The sequence below is a fragment of the Mus caroli genome, unplaced genomic scaffold (assembly GCF_978045245.1).
Source record: "Mus caroli unplaced genomic scaffold, Mus_caroli_1 scaffold_8, whole genome shotgun sequence".
Lineage (NCBI taxonomy): Eukaryota > Metazoa > Chordata > Mammalia > Rodentia > Muridae > Mus > Mus caroli.
Window position 1 is genome coordinate 55,990,665 of NW_028227263.1, and position 27,142 is coordinate 56,017,806.

The following is a 27,142-nucleotide window of genomic DNA, read 5'->3' on the forward strand; positions in this document are numbered from 1 at the left end:
AAGAAGTTTAATGTGCTTTTTCCATCAGCTTCATTAGAGCCAGCTGAGCCCCTACCTCCAAGAAGCTCATAGATTCCTAAGAGAGAACACACGTCAGTGAATAATAATAATTCATAGTATGTGATACCCCAAAACTCTTAGCACATTCTACAGGAACGAGAGGTAAAAGTGACTGTGCTTAAGAGGACAGGAACCAAGTGACAAGTGCTCCCTTCCTTACAATAACTGTCTATACTAAGATATTATCTATATTACACTTATTTTTTATATAACTGAATAGAATGTATACTCTGTTGACGGCCTTTATCTATTGTTGCTATGCTTATTTAGATCATCTTAAAGGATTTGTTTCTAAAAATAATCGTTAAAGATTGTTTTTCTGCTTGGAAATAGATCTACTTCAAGACCCAGCTATACCACTCCTGGGCATATACTTAAAATATGCCATACAGGGGCACATGCTCCATTATGTTCATAGCAGAATGTGCTAAGAGTTTCGAGGTAGTCAGAAGCTGGAAACAGCCCAGATGTCCCTCAACAGAAGAATAGATACAGAAAATGCGGTTCGTTTACACAATGGGATATATTATTCAGCTATTAAGAACAAGGACATCATGAGTTTTGCAGGCAAATGGAGGGAACTACAAAATATTAACCTGAGGGAGGTAGCTCAAACCCAAAAGGACGTGCATGGTGTGTTCTCACTGATACGTGGACATTAGTCACAAAAGTGCAGAATACCAGGATACAATCCACAGAACTCAAGGAGGTTAACAAGTCAAAGGGCCCAAGTGAGGATGCTTCAATACCACTTCGGAGGGAGAAGAAAGCAGAGAGCAAAGGGAGGGAGGGAACTGGGTGGGAGAGGGGAGCGGGAAGGGCAGAAGAAAGGGGGAACATGATAAGATATTGGGGGACCAGGAGTGAAGCCCCAAGGGCCAGCAGAATTAGTGGAAATATACAACCTTGGGAGGTGGAAGGTGGTGCAACCCTCTAGAATATAGCAGAGACCTAGGAAGTGAGAGATTCCCAAGACTCAAAGATAAAATGCCCAACAATGAGGAGAGGGAATTTATAGAACCAACCTGCAGTAGAAAGACGGAGAATCAAGTGGAGGGATGGGGTTGCCACCCCATAGTCAAAAACTTTGACCCAGAATTGTTCCTGTCTGAAAGAACTGCAAGAACAAAAGTGGAGAAGAGACTAAAGGAAAGGAGGTCCAGTGACAGGCCCAAATTGGGACCCATCTCAAGGGAAGTTTCCAAGGCCTGACACTATTACTGATGCTTACAGACAGGAGCATAGCATGACTGTCCTCCAAGAGGCCCAATAAGCAGCTGACTGAGACAGATGCAGATACTTACACCCAACCAATGGACTGAAGTCAGTGACCCCTATGGTTGAATTAGGGAAAGTCTGGAAGAACCTAAGGAGGAGGGCGGTCCCATAGGGAGACCAGCAGTCTCAAGTCACCAACCAGCTGATATGAGGCCCGCAACACGTATACAGCAGAGGACTGCCTGGTCTGGCCTCAATGAGTGAAGATGTACCTTACCCTTGAGACACTTGAGGTCCCAGGGAATTTGGATGCCTGGCAGGGTGTGAGAGAGTGTGGGAATGTGGAGATGTGGAGACATCCTCTTGGAGAAGAGAGAGGAGGAAAGGGATGGGGAACTGTCAGAGGGTGGAATGGGAAGAGGATAATAACTAGACTGTAAAAAATGATTAAAGATAATAATAAAAAAAGATTGTCTGTTTAGTATACATATATGTATATGTACATATGGATGTATATATACACACTCCCTGAAAATATTTCAGCAGCCAAATGATTCATGGGTATAATATTAATAAAATGAATATACTATCTATAGGAAACCCAAATAGGAAAAAACTTATAGTACTCTTTCTGCCAACTGCCACATACTGACAGTGGAGACCAGCTTCAAATTTTCTTCCACTACATACCAAAAGGAAACCACCAGATTCTGTCATGCTTCCAAAAAACACTGGGTTAGACTCTCTTTAAGATAAGTCTCATATACTATCAGAGTACTTTTTTTTCCCTGTTTCAGCTATAGAACAAATCCAAGCAGGAACCACTTTATGAGCAGCCCAAGCACATAACTTCAGTTAAATGGTGCCATCTGGTGACATAAATCTTGCAGTAATACACAAAAGTCCTGAACCAAGAATGGCATTGAAACCTATTGATAGTATTTGATCCAAAGCATCAAACAGGAGATGTTCTATCTTTCCAGGCATGAGACACTCAATGACTCTCACCCAGATGGTAGTTATTTAACAAAGGTGATTAAAACAATTGTCTGAGCCATGTTTGATGCTTCACACTCTATTCTCTACTGTAAAGATCTGGATCCAGTGAGACTCCCTACCCAGCATACAAAGGACATTTTTAAAGGTGTAAATATCAAAATCCATCTTCAGTCACATCCACTTTCTAAAGTGCCATTAATTGTCATAGAATTTCTATAATTTTCAGCATTTCGAGGGCCACTTCCTAAGGAAATTTGCGCATTTAAAGTTAAGCCTCTTTTTCACCCATCAAAGGCTCCATTCTTCTTGTGTATCACTTCCAGGAACTATAAATATAAATTGTTTATAAAAATTTCATTTAATTCTAGTCTCTAAAGCATGTGTAAGAGAAGCTTGCACCGTGGTCCAATAATATCTTATAAATGGATTATTGAATGGATGAGAAAAATCCCCTTCTCTGGCCTCTCCTCTAGAGCTAGTCCTATCAGAGACAAGATCTGGGTTTAACAAAGCATCCCTTTCCAGCATCACTCTAGAGTCACTCAGGCTTCTCTGAACTCCTGCAACATTTTGTTTCAACCCCTAGAGTCTAATTATCAATTACGTACTGACGACATTTGTACATATGTATTAATACTACTTTGACTTTAGGGGCCAGTTTTCCCCTAAGGGCCTCGATTTGGACTTCGTGCATGTCTATGTAACTAAGTGAAACTTCATAAATACATTGTGAACTATTATTACTCAGATTGTTATAACTGAAATATCCCTAATTGATTTATTTAAATGAGTAACAAAAAGCAAAGAGCCACCATAGGCTTTAGTATCCGAGAATATAGCATTCCCTGTGTTAACCAATACATACTTAATCGAGAGGCAAGAGAGGTGACTTAGCACTCGCCATGGAGCCTCACAACCTGAGTTTGAATCCAAGGATCTGCAAGGCAGAAAGAGAGAGCCAGTTCTCACATTTATTCTCTGACCTCCACGTACTTGCTATGGCACATGTGCCAGTGAATATGCACACATGCACATACACATACATGCACACACACAAATAAGTATAATGAAAACTTTAAGACTTATTTGAAAACCCATACTATGCAGGTGTGTTCCACTGGAGCATAGGCAAGCATTGCCCAGTGAGTGCACCTTTTGCATATGACCTAACAGAAGAATCTCCAGGTAACTTTGGTTTTCTCTATTCACAGCAACACAGGTAGAAACCATCACTTAATACCCAAAGGCGGGATCATGTAAATATTTCAGAATGCTATTTATTATAAAGAGAAACTTGATTCCATAATATCTGTAAATTTATGGATTCTCAATAGACTTAAGAATGTTAAAAGTTTGGATTGGCAGGAACAATATAGTAAAAACGGCTATCTTGCCAAAAGCAATCTACAGATTCAATGCAATCCCCATCAAAATTCCAACTCAATTCTTCAACGAATTAGAAAGGGCAGTCTGCAAATTCATCTGGAATAACAAAAAACCTAGGATAGCAAAAACTCTTCTCAAGGATAAAAGAACCTCTGGTGGACTCACCATGCCTGACCTAAAGCTGTACTACAGAGCAATTGTGATAAAAAAAAAAAAAAAACTGCATGGTACTGGTATAGCGGCAGACAAGTAGACCAATGGAACAGAATTGAAGACACTGAGATGAACCCACACACCTATGGTCACTTGATCTTTGACAAGGGAGCTAAAACCATCCAGTGGAAAAAAGATAGCATTTTCAACAAATGGTGCTGGCACAACTGGCGGTTATCATGTAGAAGAATGCAAATTGATCCATTCCTATCTCCTTGTACTAAGGTCAAATCTAAGTGGATTAAGGAACTCCACATAAAACCAGAGACACTGAAACTTATAGAGGAGAAAGTAGGGGAAAGCCTCGAAGATATGGGTACAGGGGAAAAATTCCTGAATAGAACAGCAATGGCTTGTGCTGTAAGATCTAGAATTGACAAGTGGGACCTCATGAAACTGCAAAGCTTCTGCAAAGCAAAAGACACCATCAATAGGACAAAAAGGCCACTAACAGATTGGGAAAGGATCTTTACCTATCCTAAATCAGATAGGGAACTAATATCCAATATATATAAAGAACTCAAGAAGGTGGACTCCAGAAAATCAAATAACCCCATGAAAAAATGGGGCTCAGAACTGAACAAAGAATTTTCACCTGAGGAATACCGAATGGCAGAGAAGCACCTGAAAAAATGTTCAACATCCTTAATCATCAGGGAAATGCAAATCAAAACAACCCTGAGATTCCACCTCACACCAGTCAGAATGGCTAAGGTCAAAAACTCAGGTGACAGCAGATGCTGGCAAGGATGTGGAGAAAAAGGAACACTCCTCCATTGTTAGTGGGATTGCAAGCTTGTACAACCACTCTGGAAATCAGTCTGGCAGTTCCTCAGAAAATTGGACATAGTACTACCAGAGGATCCAGCAATACCTCTCCTGGGCATATATCCAGAAGATGTCCCAACCGGTAAGAAGGACACATGCTCCACTATGTTCATAGCAGCCTTATTTATAATAGCCAGAAGCTGGAAAGAACCCAGATGCCCCTCAACAGAGGAATGGATACAGAAAATGTGGTACATTTACACAATGGAGTACTACTCAGCTATTAAAAACAATGAATTTATGAAATTTCTAGGCAAATGGCTGGACCTGGAAGGCATCATCCTGAGTGAGGTAACCCAATCACAAAGGAACTCACACAACATGTACTCACTGATAAGTGGATATTAGCCCAGAAACTTAGGATACCCAAGATATAAGATACAATTTGCTAAACGCATGAAACTCACGAAGAACGAAAACCAAAGTGTGGACACTGTGCCCCTTCTTAGAATTGGGAATAAAACACCCATGGAAGGAGTTACAGAAAAAAATTTGGAGCTGAGACGAAAGGATGGACCATCTACAGATTGCCATATCCAGTGTTCTATCCCATAATCAGCTTCCAAATGCTTGACACCATTGCATACACTAGCAAGATTTTGCTGAAAGGACCCAAATATAGCTGTCTCTTGTGAGACTATGCCGGGGCCTAGCAAACACAGAAATGGATGCTCACAGTCAGCTATTGGATGGATCACAGGGCCCCCAATGGAGGAGCTAGAGAAAATACCCAAGGAGCTAAAGGGATCTGCAACCCTATAGGTGGAACAACATTATGAACTAACCAGTATCCCGGAGCTCTTGACTCTAGCTTCATATGTATCAAAAGATGGCCTAGTCAGCCATCACTTGAAAGAGAGGCCCATTGGACACGCAAACTTTATATGCTCCAGTACAGGGGAACGCCAGGGCCAAAAAGTGGGAGTGGGTGGGTAGGGGAGTTGGGGGGAGGGTATGGGAGACTTTTGGAATAGCATTGGAAATGTAAATGAGGAAAATACCTAATAAAAAATATTTTTAAAGAAAGAATGTTAAAAGTTCACTCATCTTGTTAAAGAACTAAACCAAATGTTTACAATATACAAGAAAAAAGAAATACCATTCTCTTCCAAGTTCATGGGTAACATTCAAACACCATGTTATTTTCTCTGAAAGGCCATACTTCTAAGCATGTAGATCACACTTTTGGCATGCCTCACAATCATCCAAAAGCATTATTAAGACACTATTTGCTGAGCCCTAATTCCGAGTCTGTGATTTAGTAGTTTTTGAGGTGAGACACAAAGCTACACCCATTGATGTGTGATTGGTGCTGCTGACACCAAAGCCACAGTGTGAGGACGTGCTTTGAAAGATTAGAGTGAAGCTAATCTAAAGTCGTATAACTGTACAACACTTGTACCATTCACTGTAATCTTATAAAATGTCTTGATTTCTTGATGGTTAGATGACAAAAATACACATAATTATAGTTACAGTCATAATATGTTTAAGTAGGTCTTACTTTGAAATAATATTACATAAGATCTAGTATAATGCAGTGCTCAGAAGATAGCAGCACAGGCTACAAGAATTCAAATCCCAAGAACCCACATAAAATTCCTGCATGGCTATGAGGGTATGCAACCCCAAAGGGTAGAGATAGGGTTTCTGGGTTTGCCACCTGGCAACATAGTCCCAAGTTCAGTGAGAGACCCCACCTCAAAAAAATAAGCAGAATTATACATCAGAACATCCAATATCTTCCTCTGGCTTCTCCATGTGCACACACATGTATACACACCACACCACACACACACACACACATACACACACACAGATTGATATAATGTGATTATACAGATTTCTAAATTCAAACAAACTCATGGTAAAAACTCTCATACATTTTTATTTCTAGCCATAATACCATAATAAATTATTAATTAAGCAACTATATAACTTCTCTGTTTCCTACTTCATCTTCATTTGCTCATAAAAGGAAACACTGTCTCATACAGTTCAGTACTTTTTTTTGCCTAGAAAAACTTTCTAGTTCATAACAAATATTTTTAAATGATTGTTTACTATTATGAATGAAAGTTATTAAACACTTATTAATAATATTAAAGATTAACACTATGAATTGTATTCACACTCTGGAAAGTGCCGACAGTGTAACAACTATAAACTGTGATTATCCATTGGATATTTTTTTTTTCTGAGCAGACCACAAGATGTCACCATAACATCTAGAAATGTAGCTTCTAGCATGTTGAAAGTAAACTGATTTTCAATTTTTCAAAACTTAACATGTTTTTTATTATACTGAAGCCATAACACTGGAGGGTTCATTAGTTAGTCTATTCTTTAAACATAATGAATGTATTCTCAAGATTGTTTTATTAATTTCCCTTTGTAGATATTTTAACAATAGTCACCAGCATACTCAAACAAAGAACATATCTTTGCAACTGCACTGTGCTTGTGAATGGGCAGTACAGGCTACTGTGCTTCTGCTCAGCATAGCAAATAAATACGTAGACAAGAAAAATAAAACATACTGTCTTGGATGAAGTTGTTTATCTTTTGCTACTCATTTTTCTCTCAAATTTTTAAGAAAATAGAGAATTATCTATATAAATGCAAAATGGGTATATTTACATATGTCATACGTAAATAAGTCATGTTCTTTATGTGTTTGGGGAAAAAAATATTGTTAGCTTTCAAAGGACTTTATTCCGGTGTGAGCTTCTGGTGAATGAGGAATCAAAGCAAATCACAAAGGAACTGGAGAGGCAAGGAAGAAAGGCCACCAGGCAGTTCACCATGCTCCAGGCTTGCCCTGCTGTTTACCACAAGCTAAACTATCTTACCATTGCGTTTTTATATTCCTTTACTTTCTTTACTTAAAAAATATTCTAAAATGTATATTACCCTTATAAACTGATAAAGTTACAGTTTAAAGTTTTTTAAAGCATTACTGTTGTCTCAGGGAGAACATTTTAAGCAAATGATTAAAGACTACCAAAAAATACTTATATCTAAAGTGATGTTCCTCATTGTTTATGAAGGGCTTGGTTTCCTGGTGACGTGGAAATATTGCGGCAAAGACTTCAGAATAACATTTCACTCCATCATCCATTTTTGTTGGCTTTTGGCATTATGAATCTTGTTTATGAAGTTAGCTAGGTATTCATGGTATTATTTCAATGTCTTGGCTATATGAATATTAGGCCAATGGGTAAAGCCACAACCTTTCATTATTTGTAACAAAGAGAGGTACAGGGAGGGAGGAGAAATCAAGTTATAGACAATAAAAATATCTTATTTATCAATGGCTGTCCGTCTAAGCTTTTAGAAAGATGAGAATCTCCCTCAGGACACATGTGGAGACCTTAAGAAAAATATACGGTGAAGTGGTCCATAATAATAACTTAATGGTCAATACTTTGCTTCCCACATAGAGTTCAACAGAAAATTGTGTTTTGCTGTATGATGCTCCGTTCTTTGTACTTGCTTTTTTGTATAACTGACTTTTTCAAATTAATACATATACATATATTACATATATAACATATATAACATACATATATTACAATTTAGACTTTATCCCCCTCTAGGTCCACCCTCTGACTGTTTCACGTCCCATACCTCCTCCCTCAGTCTCCACAAGGATGTCCCTACCCCCGACTCCCACCCCACCAGACCTCCCCACTCCCTGGGACCTCTAGCCTCTTGAGGGTTAGGTGCATCCTCTCTGACTGAGTCAGATCTAGCATTCCTCTGCTGTCTATGTGACCAACTGACTTTAAAGGGCCAGCCAGAACAACATGCTATGCAGATTATTACATAACAGCCTTTTCCAAATTTATTAGAGAAAATCCAGCCACACTATAGGCTCTCTGCCAAGATATTTATCGCTCAGTTAAAATAATGGCAAAATGTAGTTGATAGTCTCTCATCTGCCTTCTTGTCCTCTAGGTAATAGTGTTATCAAATGATTATATTTCTAAACATGTATATTTATCTAAAATCATCTGATAATATTCTTCCTAAACCAGTTCTCAAAAGCTCAAGCTCCCAAAGACAGCCAGTCTTAACTAAACACATCATGTGAATCAATTTAGATGCACTTCCATTTAGTTAATGGCCTTTATGAATCATCAACTAAATGACACTATTAATACTTAATTCATAAATCTGTGGTTCAAAATGCTCTGTAAAATACTATTCTCTAATGACCATGCTTATTTAAATTCTGTAAGACTCCATTTAGAGTCGCTTCTATTTAATACCAGCTGAGATGATTATATTTGCGTGTGTCATTAATTCTTGCCAGACACAATAGATGAAAGGAATTATTTTTCCCACAGGTAAAATAATTTTGTAAAGCTTTTCAACTTCTATTTACATTCAATAAATTGATTTTCAAGTCTTTAAAACTAGATAATCTTTAAAATTATACTGAAACTATAATCTTAAGGGTTTTGTCAGTTGGTATATGTGTAGTTGAACATAAGTAACATGTTAATAAATAAAAAAGAAATTATTTTAACACTAAGCTTCATAGATTACTGTTTTTACTATCAATACATGCTAGCATTAAATGCGATTATAATGTCTAATAGACTCACTGACTCCTTTTCAAATGTATTTTTTTGTGTGTGTTGTTGCTTAGCACATACAAAGTACTGACCTCAGTTCCTGACACAAAACTAAATAAACAGAAAAATAAAAAGTATCCTGTGTCAAATGGAATTTCTTGATATTCCATTTGTTGTTTTTATTGAAGGAAATATTGATTGATGATTGGTTAAATAACTGATTTTCCTTATTGCTTTTCCTCTTAAGACATCTTGAAGAGATCAATTTATAATCTATCTTTTATACTTATTTACATATAAAGATATAAGTATAAAAGATAGATATATAAAGCCATCTATCAATAAACCACAGCCTTGATTTTTTTCATATCTTTAAAGAGAAGGCTAAGATTATCATAGCACTTTCATTACACATTGATACACATTGAATTTTCATGAATAAACCATTCAATTCTGAATCTAAACCTTCCTAAAAGAAGCACAAGAGACAAAGGGTTTCACTTTAACTTTGTTCTGAGGACAGAGGACATTGGTGTGAGCAGAACTCTAGGGAGTTTATATTCCACAGGTCACTCCCTTTCTTTCTGTATGATGCCCGTCCCTAACTGCAGCAGACTCAGAGTTCTCATCTGGGCACATTGGTCTTCCCATCTTCCCACACAAAATATCTTTTCAAGGTTGGTATTTTTTCAGTAATCTATTCCTCATTTCTATTCTCTAGCAATTGTTTTTAAGTAAGAATAAGAGTGGGGGAATCCTTCCCTTGAATAAAAAGAAAAACTATCATAGGTGTGTGTGTGTGTGTGTGTGTGTGTGAGTGAGAGAGAGAGAGAGAGAGAGAGAGAGAGAGAGAGAGAGACTGTTATCTATGACATTATTCAAACTGTTTAGCCTGATTCTGGCCTTTAAGACTATAAGTAATTTTTGCAATACATACCCAGTAAGGCTTGAAATAAGCTGCTCTTGAAAATACTCATCACCTTTTTCACAGCATTTTTCAACAGCTGCTCCTCGGGCTTTCTTAATTTTTTGCAGTATTCCTCCAGTAATAACAAAGCTCGGTCAGTATCTGAAAAATAAAAGTTTAAAATATACCATGGGGTCCCAGAAAAAGCATTGATTAACTCGTCTAATCTATGGATGTGTTCTTAATTTCACAACACAAATAATTCAGTAAAGTGATCATCTACTCCATGAACGGCCAAAAGAAATTGATCATTATATCCAATGCTAATTTCAAAGTCTACTTTGGTATCCTTATAGTCTTGTCTTCCAAATGAATCTGCAACTGTGAAACAACACAAAATCAAAATGCACTGCTGGCCAGATCTTTACATAGTAAATATGATTCCATTTGTCAAAAGAAAAAGAACCATATTAAATTGATGACTGCTTAAAAATACTGTCAAGCATCCCATATGACTTTTAAGGCCTCTTCCCCATGGATAATTAAAACCCAATTTTTCTGCCTTATTTTCCAATATGTGTATCATGAATCTCTAATACAAATCATATTCTTGCTTCCCTCTACACACACACACACACACACACTTACAGACCACACCACAGGGGTGGGGGCGAGACACACATATATGCATGCAAAAAGACACACATACGTGCACACACACACTCCTCCTTTTTTCCTCCCCCTCTGTGCTCATCTTTCATCTCACTATTCCCTGTACTAAGATATTCCACCCACTACCACTATCTCACTCCAGAATCAGTGTTTTATTGAAAGGGTTCATTGACAACTAGATCTGGATATAAAACCCATTGAGGTACTGTGTGTAACCTACAGCATGTTACATAACCTCTCTGAACTTCTGTTTTCTCACAGGTATTAGTAATAAAGTTCTAGGCTCCATATCTATTACACAGAAAGCCAATTGAAAAACTATCTTCCTTTGATTTAGACTTCATTCAAATGTTCTGTCTCCCTGTCTGCCTGTCTCTCTGTGTGTCTCTCTGTGTGTCCCTTTGTATGTCTCTGTGTCTCTCTCTCCTGTAGAGCCATCTCTGATGGTTACAATTAAACAGTATCTTCCCTTTTTCAAAGCTAGTTTGTACATACAAATCCTGTATCCATTCTGAGCACAGAGCAGGTAATATATCGTAAAACATCATAATTAGTATCTTCACCTCTCACAAAAACAAATCATTAGAAGTCCCCAGAGGGGACAATTTGCGTATAGGTGAAAGCTGTCCTTGAGTTTCAAAACTGGTTTCCTTCTAATCTTCCATCCCAAGAAATACACTTGAAATGTAATTACAACAATTAACATCTTCTGAATACTTTATTTCTCCTCTCCTCTGAACTCTTCAGTTCTTCTCCACAGCCATTCTCAACTGATAGTACATCCTAGTACATTGTAAGTCAGAACACCTTCTACAAACTCTTAACATATACTGATTTAGTGTTCTATATTTTAATCGTGTGGTACTCTGGATGAAATACGTATGCCTCTATAAGACCCTCTGCTATAGATGGGTCCCTTACCTCCTCCAGAGTACTGGTCCATCATCATTATTTCTTATAATTTCAATCATTCCCATCAGCACATAAATAACCTGAAATGCCAGTCACCTTTTTTAAATATTTATTTTATCACTTTAAGTTATGTATAGGTATGTGTCTCCATGTGGTATCTGTACCTGACTGCAGGTGCCCATGAAGGCCACAAGCATTAGGTTTCCTGAAACTGGAGATACAGAGAGCTGTGAGCCACCTGATGTGGGTGCTGAGACAAGATCTGGGATCCTCTGGAAAAGCAGTAAGTGCTCTTAACCACTGCACCATCTATCTAGTCCAAGTCAGAAACTTTAAACTATATTGACTCCTCAGTTCTCTCCAGCTAACCACACTGTCCATTTCCCTATTCCACTTTATAACAACCCCGCCCAATATATTGACCGTCTTTCTCCTCGTTAGTGCTGTGTTTACTACTTTAATCAGGTGGTAATTTCACTGTCCAGTTCATGTCATTGTCACCTCTCCCATCCTTACTAACAGCCAATGGTCAGTTCTAAGTCATCTCATTTAATCCAATGGCAGCCTTCCATGCTGCTGTGCTACTGAAGACACTTAGGTGAGTTAATTATACATTTTACTAATGTAAGCATAAGACATTTTATTATAAATTTTTGTTGACTCTCAATTTTTTTAATTATAATTTTGTGAAATTTTTATAATTATAGCCAACTAGGAGTTGGAATTAATGAATGAGTAGTCATAGTACTAATATGGGCCCTATAGTTTTATTCAGAAATGCTGCCTAACAACCCTGTGTTAAAGTCTTGGTCATCTGCCCATGGCACTACTGTGTTGTGATGGAAACTTAGAGGGTAGGACTTTGTTGGAATAAACTACATCATGGGGCCATGCCATTGGTAAGACACTGGGACATCAGCCACTTCTATTCTCTCTGTCCTTCACTATCCAGCAGCCATGAGGTAAACAGACCTTCTATGCCATGTGATTCACTACATAGCACAGGCCCATTATCCATCAGCTCTTACAAGCTGACATGTGCTAAATCCAACTCATTATAGCTTCTAGAGCAGTATTATCTTCTGTTTTCTTCTTATAGCGTTTTTTGGTCACATCCACTCACTATGTAAGCCAAGCCAGCCTGAAATTCCTGTGTGGCCAAGCTGGCCTCAAGCTCACTATATAACCCAAGTCTGGAACCCATGACCCTCCAGCCATCATACATGATAAAATGTATGACCCACCATGCCCACCCTGACTCCTACACCTCCACTCTTGCTAAGCCCTACTCCAACCACAGTGGTTTTCATTCTTTTTCAAATGCACCAAGAACAAGGACTTGCTGTTCTGACTAATACACTCTTCTTTCAGACAGCCAGAGCTTAGTCCTCTGCTTCCGTCTTCACTCTGCTCATCTATCACTTTAGCAGAGAGAGGAATTTCAAGATTGCTTCCTTTTAAAAAAAAATTAAGAATCTGAGCCTGGAGACATGTAGGGCACTTAGCAAAGCATTTGTCTAGCATGAAAAAAGTTCTGGGTTTGATGCTCAGAACCACATAAAACTAGGCATGATTTTAATTGAAATTTCTTTGATGGATAAACATTTTGAACAGTTTTTAAAACATTTCTTAGTTGGTAGATCTGGGAGGATTTAAAGGAGAAAGTGGGGCAGAAAATGATCACAATATAGTAAAACCATGTATGCAACTCTCAAAGAATGAATAAAACATATTTCAAACAGTCATGGTGGCACATGCCCACAATTCCAACAGTCAGGAGATATAAGCAAGAAAGATCAAAAAGTTTAATGTAATCTTTAGCTACACAGTAAGCTCGAGCCCAGCCTGTGCTACAGTGAGTCTTTGCAGCCTAAGTATTTAATGAGCATCAGCTACCAAATGATAGAATGGAGTAGTAAGCATAAAGAGTTGCCTTGGAACTCAATGGGTTGGTGAAATCTAACACTGGGCAGATTCTAAGAGCCCTCATCTTGAGACATGCTAATGAACAGAATCTCTGAAATAAATCTACTTAAAGCACCCAAGGAGCTGAAGGGGTCTGCAACCCTATAGGTGGAACAACAATGTGAACTAACCAGTACTCCGGAGCTCTCATCTCTAGCTGCATATGTATCAAAAGAAGGCCTAGTCTGCCATCAATGGAAAGAGAGGTCCCTTGGTATTGCAAATTTTATATGCCCCAGTACAGAGGAACTCCAGGGCCAAGAAGTGGGAATGAGTGGGTAGGGGAGCAGGGCAGGGGGACGGTATAGGGAACTTTCAGGATAGCATTTGAAATGTAAATAAAGAAAATATCTAATAAAGAGAAAAGAAAAAATAAAGTCTACTGAACATCTATTTCAGTTACCATCACCTCTGATTCTTTGGGTCACTAGACTACCAAGGAAAGCTGATAATAATGTGAACCTTAGACTTTTAGACTTGGAGGGCTGTGGGCTAGGGATATATAGCTAAATGACAGTGGTGGCTACAGATGTGGCATAGACCCGAAAGACTGATCCATCTATGGTGACTCTGCCTAAAGCCAGATAGCATTAGCAGTGTAAAGCTGCAGGATGCTAACTACAAATGAGATATTTGGCCCTGCCCTGGCTCTGGAGGGAGGCTTGTGAGGACAGAGTATTCTTTTAAGGGGGATTTCCTGATGTTTTTAAATAATACACTAGCTGGTGTAGTGACATACCTCTACAATCTCAACACTGAAGAGATGGAGAGAGGAGGCCTGAGGATGGAAAATATCAGCTAACCTGTACTGCACAGCATGATACTGCCTCAAAAACCCAAGGATTGGGAATATAACTCCATAGCAGAATACGTGCCTAGCAGGTGTGAAGCTCAAGGCTTGAGTCTCCCTAGCAATGTAAACAATAAGAATATGACGATGGTGTCTTAGCGACACACTTGAGGTTGACTGCCCTCTAGACTGAAATGGTGACAGTGCCAGGATTATACAGAGAAACCTTGTCTCAAAGAAAAAAGAGGGGAGGGGAGGGGAGGGGAAGGGAGGGGAGGGGAGGGGAGGGGAGGGGAGGGGAGGGGAGGGGAGGGGAGGGGAGGGGGGAGGGGAGGGGAGGGGAGGGGAGGGGAGGGGAGGGGAGGGGAGGGGAGGGGAGGGGAGGGGAGGGGAGGGGAGGGGAGGGGAGGGGAGGGGAGGGAGAAGCAAATGTGTGAGGAATAAATGGAGGAAAGGAGAGATGGAGAAAGGGGGAGGGGAGAAGGAAAAAGGGAAGGAGGGGAGATGTTTTAAATTTTAAAAAGCAGAGAATTTGAAGACAATTTGAAAATGCACACAGAGGGTAAAAATGGATTGAAGAATGGAAAGAGCCTAAGGAAATGTAAGACAAAGGCAGAAAGTGAAAATATTCAGGTAATTGGGGCTCAAGAAGGACTTGAGAATTTCAAGGGGTTAGACCAAGTATTCAAAGAAACAATTACAGAAAACTTCTCAAAGGATACAAATGTGCAAAATTTAAAAAGCCAAAAGTCAGGCCAGGAGTGGTGGAATACCCCCTAAATCCCATCACTGGAAACAGAGGCAGGTAAAATCCTGTGAGTTTAAGACCAAACTAGTCTACACAGCAATTTTCAAGCCACCCAGGCCTACAAAGATTCAACAGGAAAAGATAGTTCAAAATATTTTATGTTTACCCAGCATTAGAACATACAAATACAAAAAGGAAACAAAAAAGAGGAAACAAATAAATCCCTTAAAGAAATACATGGAAACAAACAAACTAGTAAAGAAATCAAACAAAAGCATCCAGGATCTAAAAATGGAAATAGAAACAATAAAGAAAACACAAAGGGAGATGGACAACTTAGGAAAGAGATCGGGAGCTACAGATGCAAGTATCACCAACAGAATGGAAGAGATAGAAGAGAAAATCACAGGCACAGAAAATACCATGGAAAATAAAAGCAATATACAGCAAACCAACAGTCAATATCAAATTAAATGGAGAGATACTTGAATCAATCCCACTAAAATCAGGGACTAGACAAGGCCCACTTTCTCCCTACTGATTCAATATAGTACTCGAAGTCCTAACCAGAGCAATTAGACAACAAAACGAGATCAATGGGATTAAAAAAAAAAATGGAAAGGAAAAAGTCAAAGTATCACTATTTGCAGATGATATGATAGTATACATGAGTGACCCCCAAAATTCCACCAGAGAACTACTACAGCTGATAAACAACTTCAGCAAAGTGGCAGGATATAAAATTAACTCAAATCAGAAGCCTTCCTTTACACAGATGATAAACAGGTAGAGAAAGAAATTACAGAAACAACACCCTTCACAAATAGTATCAAATATCTTGGTGTAACTCTTACCAAGCAAGTGAAAGATCTGTATGACACAAACTGTAAATCCCCCAAAAAAAGAAATTGAAAAGGACCTCAGAAGATGGAAAGATCTCCGATACTCATGGATTGGTAGGATTAACATAGTGAAAATGGCCATCTTACCAAAAGCACTCTACAGATTCAATGCAATCCCCATCAAAATTCCAACAGAATTCTTCAGAGACATGGAAAGAGCAATTCTCAACTTCATATGGAAAAACAAAAAACCCAGTGTCTTAGTCAGAGTTTCTATTCCTGTACAAACATCATGACCAAGAAGCAAATTGGGGAGGAAAGGGTTTATTTGGCTTACACTTCCATACTGCTGTTCATTACCAAGGAAGTCAGGACTGGAACTCAAGCAGGTCAGGAAGCAGGAGCTGATGCAGAAGCCATGGAGGGATGTTCTTTACTGGCTTGCTTCCCCTGGCTTGCTCAGCCTGCTCTCTTATAGAACCAAGACCACCATCCCAGAGTTGCTCCCACCCACAAGGGGCCTTTCCCCCTTGATCACTAATTGAGAAAATGCCTTACAGTTGGATCTCATGGAGGCATTTCCTCAACTGAAGCTCCTTTCTCTGTGATAACTCCAGCTATGTCAAGTTGACACAAAACTAGCCAGTACACCCAGTATAGCCAAAACAATTCTCAATAATAAATGAACTTCCAGGAGAATCACCAGCCCTGGCCTCAAGCTATACTAAAAAGCAATAATGATAAAACAAACAAAAACTGCATGGTATTGGTACAGAAACAGGTCAATCAATGGAATAGAATTGAAGACCCAGAAGCAAATCCACACACCTTTGGACACTTGATCTTTGACAAAGAAGCCAAAAGCATACAGTGGAAAAAAGAAAACATTTTCAATAAATGGTGCTGGTCCAACTGGTAGTCTGTATGTAGGAGAATGAAAATAGATCCTTATTTATCACCATGCACAAAACTCAAATCCAAGTGGATCAAGGATCTCAACTTAAAACCAGATATACTGAATCTAATAGCAGAGAAAGTGTGAAAGAGCCTCGAACTCACAGGCACGGGGGGGGGGGGGCGGGGGGGGGGCGGGGGTCCTGAACAGAATACCAATGGCTCTGGCTTTAAGATCAACAATCGATAAATGGGACTGATGAAGCTGAAAACCTTCTGTAAGGCAAAAGATACCATCAATAGGACAAATCGGCAACTTATGTATTGGGGAAAAAAATCTTCACTAACCCTACATCTGACAGAGGGATAATATCCAAACTATATAAAGAACTCAAGAAATTTATCTCCAATAAAAAACAAATAACCTAATTTAAAAAAAAAAAAAGGTACAGAGCTAAACATAGAATTCACAACAGAAGAGTCTCAAATGGCAGAGAAGCACTAAAAGAAACATTCAAAGTCCTTAGTCATCCTGAAATGTAAATCAAAATGACCTGAGATTCCACCTCACACTGAATGGCTAAGATTAAAAACTCAAGTGACAGCACATGTTGGCAAGGATGTGGAGAAAGAAACACTCCTCTATTGCTGGTGGGATTGCAAGCTTGTACAACCACTCTGGAAATCAATCTGGCAGTTCTTTAGAAAATTGAAAATAGTTCTACCGAAAACCCAGCTATATCATTCTTGGGCATATACCCAAAAGATGTTCCACCGTACCACAAGGACACATGCTCTACCATGTTCATAGCAGTCTTATTTGTAAGAGTCAGAAGCTGGAAACAATCCAGATGGCTCTCAACTCAAGAATGGATACAGAAAATGTGGTTCATTTACACAATGTAATACTATTCAGCTATTAAAAATGAGGATATCATGAATTTGGCAGGTTAATGGATGAAACTAGAAAATATCTGAGTGAGGTAACTCAGATTCAAAAGGACATACATGGAATGTACTCACTGATTAGTGGGTATTAGCCAAGAAGTAGAGAATACTTGGGACATAATCCACAAGATGATAAGAAGTATAACAAGTAGAAAGACCCAAGTGAGGATATTTTGATTCCACTTAGGAGGGGAAAGAAAATATTCACAAGAGGCAGAGGGAGGGAGGGACCTGAGTAGGAGAGGTGATGAGGAGTGGTAGTACCCTCTTAGAGGCAAGGAGGAGAAATGGAATGAGGAACTGTGGGAGGGAGGATTGAGAGGAACTCAATGACAGAACTGTAAATAAATAAAATAGTAAAAATTTAAAGAAAAAAAAAAGAATGGAATACTACACACTGGCATGCTCTTAGGTAAGCTACCTTTCTTATACAGCCAAGGCCTACCAGCCTAGGAATGGCACCACCCACAGTGGGCTGGGTCCTCTTACTTCAATTAGCATTCAAGAAACTGCTCCCACAGACATGGCCACTGATAGAGGTAAATCTTCCTTTGAAATTCCTTCTGCCTGACTGTGCCAAGTTTACAACCGAAATTAACCATTACACAAAGATATGAAATATTTTCACAATGTAAATTTAAAAACATTGATAAAAGTATGGAAAAAGAATATAAAAAATAGAAAAGATATCCAATGCACATGAATTGGAGCAATCAACATTATACAATTGTCCCTATAATTCATTGGGATGTACAGATTCAATATAATCTTTATCAAAAAAGCTGGTGATATTTTTCATATAGCTAAAAATACAATTCTCAAATTATACAAAAATCACAAAATTTAAAAAAGGAGCCAAGGGGTGAAGAAGCAGGACATATTATATTTCCTGGCTTCAAAACATACTGCCTTGCTGTATTAATCAAAAATGGCATGTTATCATAAACACAGTCACATAGACTAATATTATAGAATAGAAAGGGATCGCTTCTCGGCCTTTTGGCTAAGATCAAGTATAGAATAGAAAGGTAATTCTGAAATTATGGAAACCAGGCATAGTGGTACATATCTTTAATCCCAGCACCTAGGAGACAGAGGTAGAAGAATCTCTGAGTTTGAGTCCAACCAAGTCTACAGATTGAGTTCTGGGACAGCTGGGCTATACAGGAAACCCTATCTGAAAGAAAGAAAGAAAGAAAGAAAGAAAGAAAGAAAGAAAGAAAGAAGAGAGAGAGAGAGAGAGAGAGAGGGAGGGAGGGAGGGAGGGAGGGAGGGAGGGAGGGAGGGAGGGAGGGAGGGAGGGAGGAAGGAAGGAAGAAAGAAAGAAAGAAAGAAAGAAAGAAAGAAAGAAAGAAAGAAAGAAAGAAAGAAAGAAAGAAAGAAAGGAAGGAAGGAAGGAAGGAAGGAAGGAAGGAAGAGAAAGAGAGGAAGGAAGGAATAAAAAAGGAAAGAAAGAAAACTCATGAATCTACAGCCAAGTGGTTTGAGAAAAAGTTGCTGCTAAGCATACACACCAATGTAAAAGCAGTCTTTTCAATAAATGGTGAAGAAATCAGGTATTCACATGAAGAAGGAAACTAGGTTCTTACTTCTTTGTGTATGAGGTGGAAAGTCTACAAGCTGATTGGTTTTCATATCCTTCCCACCTCCCTACCCACCTAACTTTTCTCTCTCTCTCTCTCTCTCTCTCTCTCTCTCTCTCTCTCTCTCTCTCTGAAAAAAATCTCCAAAAACCAATAAAGCAAGAAGAAAAAAATGCTAAAACAAAAGCTCCCCTCCCCAAAAAAAACCCATGGAGTTTGTTTTTGTGTTGACCAGCTACTCCTGGGCATGAAGTCTGCCTAGAGGATGGCTGATAAACCCATTGACCCTCCTAGCCTTGCTTTGCCAGAAGGTTATCAGCTGCAAATAGCTTCATGATTAGGGATGGGATTCTTGTCTACTTGTCCCTCTCAGTCCTGGACTCCAGGTCTTATGTGTGCTACCACAGTCTCTTGTGAGCTCATAGGTACATCAGTCCTATAGTGAACAGAAGACACTGTTTCCTTGGAGTCACCCATCATCTCTGGCTCTTATAATCTTTCCATCTCCTCTTTTCCATATATCCTTGAGCTATAAGGGAAGGAAATTGATGAAGATATCCATTTAGGATAGAGTATTCCAATGTCTCTCAATCATTGTATTCATATCTATTTCAAAGAGCCTCTCTAATGAGGGTTGAGCAAGGCAATAATCTATAGGTATGGCAATATGTCATTAGGAGTCATTTTATTGCTATGTTCCTTTAGCAGAATAATAGTAGTAGACTTTTCCCTAGGCCCATGACCTATGTAATCTCAGATTCTTGGCCACATAATAATGTCAGGTATAAGTTCTATCTTACTGAGTGGGCCTTTAACCAAATCAAAAAGTGATTGGTTGATCCCATATCACTTGTGCCACTGTTACACAGTAAATCTTGAGGCAGGTCTCTGTTGTAGGTGTCAGGGTTTGTAGCTGGATGACACTGATGATTGGTTTTCTCCTCTGGGAGCATGCAGAGGATCTTCCAGAACAATGAACGATAGTTTGCTAGTCAGCAAGGGTTAAACTTCTAGCTGGGCATCAAATTAAACATCTCCATTTTCAATGACATGAGTACATGTTGTCTTCATCAATAAGTCCTTACCATCAAGTTGCACAACACAACAAATAGTCTGTGATGTTTAGAAGGGAGTCCAGGAGATCCCTTTTCAGGCCCCTATCTCTTAAAAATATTTTTAAATCACCTCAAAATGGACTAGACATTTCATGGAACCAAAGCCATAAAATTACTGGAATAAAACATAGGAAACACTTCAGGACATTGGAAAGGACAAAAAGTTTTGTAAGACATAAAAGCAAAAAAATACAAATGAGATCACATCACTAAAAAGCTGCATTGCAAATGAAACAGTCAACAGATTGAAAAGAAAACATTTACAAAGTATACACCTGAAAGGGGTTGGGATGGAGAATGTGTATTAACTCTAAAAGTCCAACATGAAAATAGCAATAATAAGTTTTAAATTGAGCTATCTAAGCTAACATTTCTCAAAAGAAGTTACACAAAAGACTAACAGGTACAAAAGAAAATTCTCGGTACCACCATTCCTCGGGAATATACAAATCTGTATCTCAATGATCTAGAATTCACTGTGTCACTAAGAAGAGCTATTATCAAACAGACTAAAAATAGCAAGTGTTGGTAAAGATGTGGAAAAAAGACAAGTGTACACTTCTTGTGTGAATGCAAATCAGTACAGCGATAGAAAACGGGATGGAATTGCCTCAGAAACTTGAAGCTGAAACTCTCTATGATCTATCATCTCAGTACTTGGCATATTTCCATAGGAAATGAAATCACTGTGTCAGAGATATTGATCCTCCAATGTTCAATACAGCAGTACTCACAATAGCCAGTAAAATAAATGTCCATTAGCTGGTGGGTGATGAAAGAAATCATAGTATATTACCCAAGGGATACTGTTCAACCATAAAAAGAATGAAACCCTTCTTTCCTCTGTGACCACGTGGGCAGGACTGGAAGTCTTAAGTCAAAGGGCTAGGCACAGAAAGACAAGGATGTGCTACATAAGTTCACTCAAGGGTCTCTTAAGACAGGCTCATAGAAATTCAGAACAGAAGGCTGGACTCCAGAGAGCAGGTGACTGGGAGTAAGGATGGATAAGAAAATGTTGATCATTGAGTATCAAGGTAGAGTTACACAGGAGCGAGAAACTTGTTATCACCCAGTAGGGTGACTACAGATAAAAATAACGTATTATACATTACTAGAAGCTAGAAGACAAAGTTTTTCATAAAGAAATACTGAGTGCTTACCTGAATAAATATAGCCAGCCTACTTAAATGTTATAGAATACACATACATTGAAACATAACCTAGTACCCACTTAATTTATACAATGTGGGCTGTTTTTAATTTTTTGTATGGGCAAATAGAAAATCCCCTCTAATTTTAGACTATATTAACAAAGTATTGTTACATGAGCATATACAAACACATTTGTATAAATCTGTAACTTTTTAAAAGACAGTTAGAGGTCAGTTACTTGACCATGTAGCTCAGGCTGGCCCAAACTTGCTAATCTTCTGCCTCAGTTCACAAAGTACTGAGATTATAGGAGCACGCTACCATACCTGGCTTTAGAACCACCTTACTTGACTTGACTTTAGGTCCACCATACCTGCCTTGACTTTAGAACCACCATACCTGACTTTAGATCCACCATACCTGACTTTAGATCCACCATACCTGCCTTGACTTTAGAAACACCATACCTGACTTTAGATCCACCATACCTGCCTTGACTTTAGAAACACCATACCTGACTTTAGATCCACCATACCTGCCTTGACTTTAGAAACACCATACCTGACTTTAGATCCACCATACCTGCCTTGACTTTAGAAACACCATACCTGACTTTAGATCCACCATACCTGCCTTGACTTTAGAAACACCATACCTGACTTTAGATCCATCATACCTGCCTTGACTTTAGATCCACCATACCTACCTTCACTTTAGAAACACCATACCTGACTTTAGATCCACCATACCTGGCCTGACTTAAGAAACGCCACATCTGGATTGTCTTTAGAATCACAATACCTGGCTTTAGAACTGTAAAAGTGCTCTCATGTTTTACCCATATAAAAGATTTTTTAGCAATTTTGGATCAGGTAAAATATTTTTGTTCTGACAATAAGAAAGCAGGGATTTCTCAGAAATAATAATGGCTTCTTGTCCTCCCTCCCTAACCTGTTCCTGCCCACTGTTTACTAGTGTACTTTGACCATTCTGTATCTCTATATGTCTCTTTGGACTATGGTCCCCTAGTCACCCACTGTCTTGAATGCCTAAAGCCTTGGTCTTCCTCATTCCCTTGTTAAGCAGCTATAGCTTTTTAACACTTACTGCCAGACACCACTTTTCTTTTCCTTGAAGTATAACCTTGAAGTTAGTTTGTCTGTGTTTTGTTCCCTCTGCTCACTGTGTGGCATTTTAAAGGTATTTGGTTTATTTTTTTACTCTTTTAAAGGGCAATTTTCAAAACCATATCGATGACATTCCTAGGATCTCACCTGCAATATAATTTGATTTCAGAGAGAGTGTCATTTATTTAACATTTTTGGGTCAACTACTCAAGAAAAACATTATACTGACTCAAAACAGATGAATGTTTTCCAAATCAACACACCCCATGCTGCTCATCTCAGTACAAGGAAAACCTGACACTTAAAATCCTAGGGTGGAAAGAAACCAGATGGTCAGATAGACTCAGGTGTCAGCGGCCAGGGCCACAAGTGTCACTGTGTTTCTTTTGATTAGTATCAATGATCATCACCTGGTGTCGGCCTCATTCTGTCTTTCAAGTCTCCTCTTGTTTATGAAAGACAGATTTTAAGGGTGATCTAAAACTACATAGCTATGCAATGATTATAAATTTTACACACACACAGAGGCATGGTAACAAGGATCTTGTCTTTTCACACATAAAACCTGCTTACAGAACTTTAGAAGTTGAATTAACCTAGAAAGCTTTGATCATCATGCAAGCTGGAACATTCTAGTTGATGCCCATTTTAATTGTTACTTCAGTGGTTGACATGATGGCCTCAAGTTTTATATTTTCTTCACTAAGGAAAATGTACCTCTCTCTGCCCCAGTATAGTGGAATGCCAGGACCAGGAAGCAGGAGTGGGTGGGTTGGAGAGCAGGGGGAGGGGATAAGGGATTTTCAGAGGGGAAACTAGGAAAGGGGATACCATTTGAAATGTAAATAAAGAAAATATCTAATAAAAAAAAGGAAAATGTACCTTCATACGAATCATAAGTAGACTCAGAAAAAATTAAAATAAAATTCGGATTACTTAGTGTACTTACAAGAAGAAAGGGAGAGAAAGTGCCATTTTTCCACCTGTGAAACTTCTGCATAAACTATGCAATACAAGGACAGACTGAATGTTACATAATTGGCATTGTAGGTAATCATGTGTCTGTTAATTAGCTCAGTTCTATTGTATGTGGTGTAACAATAGCATTGCCAAAAAGCTATAAATAATTTGGGATAGGTAATTTAAAATTAAACCTGGGAATGGCAATAAGGCTAAGGAGTAATCTTTTAGAAAAGGAAAGCATCTTCCACAGCTGCAAAACAAATAAATCATAGACCATAGAAGTGCTATCATTAGCAAAACTACATTCAGCATACAATAAATGGTAAAGTGAATGTAAGTTCAGAATACAATAGAGGGTAAAGTTATTGTGATATCCAAAATCGATAGTAAACCATTTAAAATAATGGAATTCCTTTTATATAAATTTACTCAATATTTTTACGATTTAGGATGCATTATCTGATTCCTACCACTGACATGTTACATTGTGCCTTTTTCGCATGAAGTTGTAATTCACAAATTCAAGATCACAGAACTACCAAATAACAGATTTGTAACTTAATACTAGTGCTTTGGGTTCATTCCACAAAACTCTTCTTAATCCTCCAAGAAGCCACATGCCTATGAAGAACAAGTTTGTCTTAGCGAGGGTTACCATGGCTGTGAAGAAACACCTCTACCAAAGGGAAAGGTTTTATTTGGCTTAAACTTTCAAATCACTGTTCATCATCACAGGAAGTCAGGACGGAAACTCAAACAGGGCTGGACCCTTGAGGTAGGAGCTGATGCAGAGGCCATAGAAGGGTGCTGCTTATTGGTTTGTTGCTGTGGCTTGCTCAGCCTGATTTCTTACAGATCCAGGACTCACAAAGGACTGGGCCCTCCCCATCAACAACTTAATTAAGATTTTCAGAGGGGAAACTAGGAAAGGGGATACCATTTGAAATGTAAATAAAGAAAATATCTAATAAAAAAAGGAAAATGTACCTTCATACGAATCATAAGTAGACTCACTACAGGTTAGCCTACAGCCCAATTTTTATTGAGGTAATTTCTGAATTGTGGTTTCTTCTTTTTAGATAACTCTAGCTCAGTGGTTCTCTACTTTCCTAATGCTATGACCCTTTAATATAGTTTCCATGTTGTGGTGATACACAATCGTAAAATTATTTCATTGCAACCTCATAACTGTAACTTTGCTACTGTTATGAACCATGATGTAAATATCTGATATGCAGGACATCTGATATCACTGAGAACCACTGCTTTTGTTACCAGATTATGTCAAGTTGACATAACATCCTCTGGCACATTGATTATTCAGACATTAATTATATTTATGAATTTTATAATGTTGAATTAAATGCTAAATATCTAACTTTCACATATGTTTACTAAATTGAGAACTACATTAGTCACAAGAGTAAAATAGCCCTATTATTGTATAAGATGAATAAAAATATTTTTATTCATTAATCATGTATTTATTTAATATCTTGGCATTTTTCAGACACACTGGGTACTCAATACTGAACAGGAGAGGCAAGAGCCTCATCACAGACATTTTATTCTGAAAATGAAAATTAAATAGTGGGCCAAAGTAAAGGATTTAACTAGCATATAATGATGTTCTAAGACACTACCAAGACGTTGATTGCAAGTTTTATCTAATACCCAAGAAGGAGGGCAAAACACAAAAGACTGAAAGAGACATTTAGTTTTAGATAGATCATTTTAACTATAACTTGATATATCTACATATATCAGCAATAATAAGTTTTCTTCACACTATTTTAGGGACTATATGGAAAATTGACTAGCCACAACTCTTTATCATTACTTATTAGTCATGGCTAAAAAATAAGCATTTTATTATGAAACATTTAAAGCTGATCATGATGGAATACATCTGCAATTCCAAACTCAGGAGGCTGAGGCAAGAGAGTCACAAGTTTGAAGCCAGCCAGGAGCCAGGAACATGTAGCTCTAGGCCATGCCTTGCCTCAAAAAAAAAAAAAAAAAGAAAAGAAAAAGGAAGGGGAGGGAAGAAAGAGAAGAGAAAGGAAGAAGGGAAGGGAAAGGAGGGGAAGAAGAAGATGAAAGGAAGGGAAGGGAAGGAGAGGAGGAAAAGGAGTGGAAGAAAGGGAAGAGAAGAAAGGGAAGGAGAAGGAATGGGAAGGGAAGGGAAGGGAAGAAGGGGGATGGGAAGGGAGGGAAGGGGATTTGTAAGTATTTAATTCTTATTAATGAAGTTGTTTTGTTTTATTTCAAAACAAGGATATTCATATGAAAATAAGTAAAGAATAACAATAGAAAAGTTAACTGTCATTGGGCCTTTGTGTGTGTGTGTGTGTGTGTGTGTGTGTGTTTCTTGTGTTTTTTCTTTGTTTCTATTTTATTATTCTGGCTTGTTTGTTTATCACATTTGCCTGGCTTGCTTTCTAAAGAGAGAAAGAGAAACAGAAAGGGCATGAAGTTGAATGGATGGGAAGGACCTTCTACGAGGAGTTGGAGGAAGGGGTCAGTATATAAAAATGTGGTTTTTAATTTTAAAATACAGGTATTCAAATTTACACTTTAAGATAATAAAGGTCTGATGAAATAGCTCAAGAGATAGTGCTTGCCTTCACACCTAACAGCTGAGTTCAATCACAGAAGCCTGCACATAAGGAGAAGAGAGCAGACTCCACAAGTTGTCCTCTGACCTACACCTGTGTGGCACACCATTCATTCACCTATACATATTTATCATACATGCAATTTTTTAAGTGTATGTTTTGGGAGAAAATTGCATGTTAGTTTGGAGAGCTGAGTTCAATCCTTCGGAGCCACAAGGTGGAAGAAGAGAACTGACTCTCCACAGCTATCCTCTGGTCCTTCATACATGTACCCACATACACATGTGCACATGTACATGATAAAAATGTTTTAAAATGTATTCATTTTTAGATAATATAACAAAAATGCATCATTTATTATTAACAATATAACCTAGTACTTGTTAGGCAATGCTAAATATCAAACATATATCATTGTATCTAATCTACACCACCATCCAAAGAAATACTACAAGGTATATTTGCAAATGAGGAAACTAGGTCAAAATAAATGGAGTTTTCAGTTAGATTTCAATCTATAAAACAAAACACTGAGGAAAAATAAGTGTAAAAGGGAAAATTTTATTTTGGCTCATGTTTTTGAAGCTTTTGGTCAGTGCTCACTTAAGCCTGTTTC

At 38.3% G+C, this 27,142-nt stretch overlaps 1 protein-coding gene across 5 annotated transcripts in view; it reads right to left on the minus strand.

Moving 5' to 3' along the window:
• Nucleotides 1-27,142, minus strand: part of Dlg2 (discs large MAGUK scaffold protein 2) — a 2,003,181-nt gene that overhangs the window by 1,964,259 nt on the left and 11,780 nt on the right. For all 5 annotated transcript variants that reach the window (XM_085841534.1, XM_029479404.2, XM_085841522.1 and 2 more), the window contains exon 2: nucleotides 10,225-10,356. In XM_085841534.1, the coding sequence (XP_085697660.1) occupies nucleotides 10,225-10,356 (132 nt within the window). The remainder of the gene's footprint in view (nucleotides 1-10,224; nucleotides 10,357-27,142) is intronic.